General features: G+C 58.7%; 1 protein-coding gene across 2 annotated transcripts; it reads right to left on the bottom strand.

Moving 5' to 3' along the window:
• Window positions 1-793: 793 nt before the first annotated feature.
• Window positions 794-4,778, bottom strand: LOC125552251 (tyrosine-specific transport system-like). 2 transcript variants are annotated; one of them, XR_007303478.1, is made up of 8 exons: window positions 4,252-4,778; window positions 3,217-3,610; window positions 2,671-2,808; window positions 2,351-2,519; window positions 2,080-2,197; window positions 1,809-1,979; window positions 1,350-1,658; window positions 794-911 (listed from the first exon to the last, which is right to left on the bottom strand). XR_007303478.1 is itself a non-coding variant. In XM_048715744.1 (7 exons), the coding sequence occupies exons 1-7, from the start codon at window positions 4,588-4,590 to the stop codon at window positions 1,401-1,403; spliced, it is 1,587 nt and encodes a 528-aa protein (XP_048571701.1). In that variant the 5' UTR covers window positions 4,591-4,778; the 3' UTR covers window positions 1,232-1,400. The 2 variants fall into 2 exon arrangements, 1 of the variants encoding a protein (XP_048571701.1); XM_048715744.1 differs by lacking the exon at window positions 794-911 and having other exon boundaries at window positions 1,232-1,658.
• Window positions 4,779-5,037: the final 259 nt, after the last annotated feature.

Here is a 5,037-nt window from a genome sequence, read left to right as displayed (position 1 = left end):
GTCTTCGATGCGGAGGAGGAAACACCGCTCCACCTCTGAGCGCATCGCCGGCCACCTGCCGCGATGTCGTGCAAGTCCAGCTCTGGGAAAGCACGCAGGGAATCACGATCTTTAAGACGACGCCCTCAGGAGGGGAAGCGATGTCATGCCATCGTCTGGTCCTGCACCGCAGGTCCTGGGCTTTCAGCCGAAGAAAGTGACTCGAGAGCGGAGGAGGTCGGAGAACTCCACAACGGCCCCCAGGAGGAGAGCGACATCCGCAGACACCGCGCCGTCGGCTTTCGCCCGGAGCAACCCTACCTCCACACCCTCACGCTGCCGGACGAGGATGGGGGAACCCCAGCGCCGCCAGCATGCGAACCCACTGGCCCAAGTACCTCATGCGCGGCAGCGGCGCCATCACCACGCACGACCACCGACCTCACCGCCGGCCGAAGCCAACGGGCCAGATCGGCCGAGCCCGCCACGGCCAGATCTGAAACCTCGGGACGCCGTCGCATCGAGGCATCCACGAGCAGCCGGCAGCCCATCACCTGCGAGAGGTCGAGGACGCCGCGCCGAGCAGCCGCCACGCCGGCCGGAGATGCCGAGGACGAGACTCCCACAACCACGGGCTCACGCCGGCGACCTAGGCCGCCGAGCGAGCGGAGATCCCCGCCGCCACCGTCCTCCGACGCGGGCTTCGCCCGGCGGACTCATCCGGCGGCGGCGGGAGGGGGGGCGTGATGTAGAGGGGGACGGCGGCGGCGTTCCTAGGGTTCCCCCGAGCCGCCCTAGGGACGACGCGGGGGTATTTTCAAGTAATTGGCCCTCAAAGGAGAAGTTATGTACACTGATACAGAGGGTTTACAGGCAGCCTCCGTTTACATCACATGCTGAATCTAAAGATCTTCTCTCCCGAATCAGCAAACCATGGCTAGAAAGATTCTCGACTTATTCAGCACTCGCTACTTCTTCCTAGCAGCCCATCACCTGCGAGAGGTCGAGGACGCCGCGCCGAGCAGCCGCCACGCCGGCCGGAGACGCCGAGGACGAGACTCCCACAACCACGGGCTTACGCCGGCGACCTAGGCCGCCGAGCGAGCGGAGATCCCCGCCGCCACCGTCCTCCGACGCGGGCTTCGCTCGGCGGACTCATCCGGCGGCGGCGGGAGGGGGGCGTGATGTAGAGGGGGGCGGCGGCGGCGTTCCTAGGGTTCCCCCGAGCCGCCCTAGGGACGACGCGTGGGTATTTTCAAGTAATTGGCCCTCAAAGGAGAAGTTATGTACACTGATACAGAGGGTTTACAGGCAGCCTCCGTTTACATCACATGCTGAATCTAAAGATCTTCTCTCCCGAATCAGCAAACCATGGCTAGAAAGATTCTCGACTTATTCAGCACTCGCTACTTCTTCCTACTCTAGCTAGCCCATGACAGGAGATAAGTGTTAAAACTGACAAGGTCTTGCAAGATTTGCTGGAAGACCATGAGCACGGAGAACACCCCCATCCCCACCAGCACAGGCTTTGCACCGGTGAAGCTCACTCTTTCTTTGCCAGCCCTGGACGCTGCTTCTACCTGTTCAAGCCCAGCTTTCTGATCGGATAATTTGGAGACAATAGACCAGGCCATCAATGGGGGGAGAAGGCCGTACAAGATGGTCATGCAGTAGCCCCCCTAAACATGTGGAAATCAGACGAGCAGCAAGCTATCAATCAATCGATCAATAATTCATGACTAGGAACTTTGCTTATGTGTCACTCTACTTCTCCGCCAATCTGCGGCCCAGGATTTGAAGGGTGCGTGCATGCTTTGATGTAAACTTACGGCGATGTCAGTGGCTATAGAGAATGAATCTGGGACGGCAGCTGCTATGAGCATGGTTGGGACGACCACCGCCCCTGTGGCAACGAAGCTGAGCCTGTTGCTTTCGAGCAATGTTGGCCAGCCAAGCTGGGTAGATCCTTCTTCCTCAGAAGCGGCCTCGTCGATCTTTGCCTGCACTTTGTCAGAGCACTTTTAAGTTTTAACAGAGGAAAAAGATGGTTCTCCAGGTAGTTTGATCAGCGGTATAAGATGCTAGTAGGTCGAAGTATACAGAGGGGGCTAGATTGGTCATCTGCTCGATGAAGAACTGCGACGCTGCAAGCAGGGTCCCGATGAGAGAGGTCCCGACAGCCAGGAGCGAGAAGGTCTCGACCACCGCGTAGCTCCACCTACACAAAAGAAGCGCGTGAGTCGCCGATGGGGTTCGATTCAATGCCTCCAGCGCGTCATCCAGAGAGGCGAGCGGCATGCATGCAGATCGCTGGACGCTGACAGATGGGGGAAGTACGCCGCCCGTTCTTGGGTACGGCGGCGGTGCTTACTCTGTCTCCAGCTTGTCGAGGATGCCGAGGCTGTTGGGGTCCGTGGAGGAGGCGGCGAGGGTGAGCGCGACGTCGTCCCACACGAGCAGGGAGACGAGCGGCACCAGGCTCCCGACGAGGATCGCGAGCCGGATCCTCGCCAGGTCCCCCTCCAGGTATGCGCAGATCACTGCATGCGCCAACCGCAGTGCATTATGTTCAGCACTGGCTTAGGCTGGTACTGTACCTCGAACGCTTTCATGTCTGGTGGCATGGCAGCTGGAGCATGCGTGGAAGTCAATGAGCACAGTGCATGTGGTTCCTCTTGGGTACGCACGTACCTGGCGCGATGTCGTGGTAGACCAGCGTGAAGATGATCACCGGCAGCGCCGCTGGGACCTGCTCCCAGTGGGCGCTCGCTGGCAGGCTCAGGCCGCCGCCGAACGCCACCGCAGAGACTTCAATCGTCAGCAGTAGCCCTGCATCAGCGGACATATCAGGGCGATGAGATGATGGTGATGCACACCGGCACCCAAGACTTGTTGCCGTTTTGTAAGGTGTGTCTGCTGTCCTGCTTTTACTACTTAGCCGCTTCTTTCCTGTTGGAGATGCAGTGTTGGTGTTACCGCTCTGTAGTCTGGGTTGGGACGCTACGATATGAATTCCATGTGCAATGCTACATGGAAATGTCGAGCAAAGATTTGTCCTGCGCTCCTAGGTGTTAATGCAGATCTCACTAGTGATGCATCCGCTCTTAGTACTACAGTGCTACTACTAGGGTAGTACTGGCCGTTCATCCAAGTGACAACTCACATACTGACATACACTAAGTACTACATTGGTACTAGTACTGGTAGCCGTTGCGTGCCAGCAGAACAGTACTGTACCTATCATGAAGAAGGTGAGCACTTGGTTCACTTGGGCGGTGACGCCGGTGCCGCCGCCGGCGATGAGGAGCGCGAGCGCGGCGGTGAAGGCGGCGCCGGAGACGGGCTCGGGCACGCCGATCGCGCGGGAGAGCACCTCGCCGGACTTGGACGTGTAGGCGACCATGGAGGTGTAGGACAGGAACAGGTAGGCGGTGGCGGCCAGGTTCCCTCCCCACTCGCCGAGCGTCGCCTGCGCCATGCTCTTCATGGATATCACCTCCAGGCCCGCGCCATCGCCGCCATCTTTCTTGCTCTTCCGACGCAGGTGGACGTTGATCTCGGCGATGAGGAGCGCTTCCGCCACCAGGAAGGCCCAGCAGACCACCATGCACACGGCACTTGGAACGAAGCCCTGTGAATTGCCGCAGTAGTAGCATTATTAAGGACAACTCTGTTCTATACCATACTGCCTTCATACACTTGCTTTACTGCTAATTACTCGATGTAAGGATGAAATATGCGAGTGAAATTATGTGGCAGCATTCCAGTAGGTCAAATACTTGACGCGGCTCGTTGTTCTGTTCGTGGGTATCGCATTTCCAGATCGCGAAAGCTCAAGTTGGAACAATTTAAGCAGGCAGAGATTGATCCCGCCAGCCAACAATGACGAACGGGACGCCAATTGAATGCACACAGCAACGCCAGTTGGCGGTCATGGCGAGCAGGTACATGTGGCTGTTCTCAGATGTGTTCAATGAAAACTTTCATATGGGGGCCTCCGTGCTGCTGCGGCAATTCTCTGCACTGATATGGGTGGTAGATGCGCCATCACTCCATAGAATGCTGACCTTCAGGGATCGTTGTAGGTGGGACTGTGCATGCGTGGGCGAGCCTCGAAGGACAGTATAATAATTTCGACATTTCATTCAGTACACAATTTACTGGCCTCCATCGTTGGCTGATTCATTCTGTTGTGCCACCGTAGATCTCACGCTTGACCATGCATGCCGGTGAAATTCTCTACGCGGCGGAACAGGGAGAAGAGAAACTCACCGCGGGCGCGGTGCTCTGCGGCACGGCAAGGATGCCTGACCCGATGCTCGTTCCGATAATGAGCGCAACGGCACCAGCCACGCTCCCTCTCTTCGCCCCGCCACCACCTGGTGGCGGTGACGCTCCGACGGCATCCTGCAGCGGCGGCGCTTGGTCGCCATCTCCTACCTCCGGGCCGCCGCGGGCTCTCGCCGCGACGGCCCGCGCCCTCTTGCCCGCAGCGGCGCCGCACCGTGTGTCGCTGCCGCCGCGGCAGCAGAGGCCTCTGGATAGGCTGGACGGGACGTGGCGGTGGAGCTTGGCCGGGCAGAGCGCGCGCCTGATGACGGTGCCCTGCATTCGGCCGAGCTATGGCTGGCTTGACGGCGGACTCGGAGTGGGATTCCGGATTCGAGCTGGTGGTGGTATATTCATCTCATCACTGGAGTGATACAGAATCTTGAGCTCGAGTGGCTGCGGTCGTCGTCTGCTGGAAAGCTGAAGCTGTGGTGCACAGGGCGAGGGCCGAGCGGACGGTAGTCGGAGAGATTCTGGACCGTGCACGTCTCGGCCTTTGCACCGTCCGTACGGGAAAAGGATGTGATGTCTGCTACCCGACGGACCGGGGAGAAGATTTTTGTGTGCGTGTCCAGCAGTAGGGAATTTTATTCAAGCGAAACAGCGCAAAATGGACAAAAATAACCCGCGGGCGTAACAAGTTCACCAAATAAATTCTGGGCGAAACTATTTCACCCAGCTAAGTAGTGCCCGACACATCGCCGCTACACTACACTGCATGGTGCCCGT

This window comes from Triticum urartu, chromosome 4, assembly GCF_003073215.2.
Source record: "Triticum urartu cultivar G1812 chromosome 4, Tu2.1, whole genome shotgun sequence".
In the NCBI taxonomy this organism is placed as follows: Eukaryota; Viridiplantae; Streptophyta; class Magnoliopsida; order Poales; family Poaceae; genus Triticum; species Triticum urartu.
Note: the sequence above shows the minus strand (reverse complement) of the source record. Positions and strands in the feature narration are given on the sequence as shown.

What these genes read in the sequence shown, in the direction of transcription:
- LOC125552251 (XM_048715744.1), bottom strand. Translation starts at nt 4,590, where the DNA reads ATGCAGGGCACCGTCATCAGGCGCGCGCTCTGCCCGGCCAAGCTCCAC. An exon ending in CGCAGAGCACCGCGCCCGCG is followed by an intron (nt 3,611 to 4,251) that starts GTGAGTTTCTCT and finishes GGCAATTCACAG; the next exon opens with GGCTTCGTTCCAAGTGCCGT. An exon ending in TGACCAATCTAGCCCCCTCT is followed by an intron (nt 1,980 to 2,079) that starts GTATACTTCGAC and finishes GACAAAGTGCAG; the next exon opens with GCAAAGATCGACGAGGCCGC.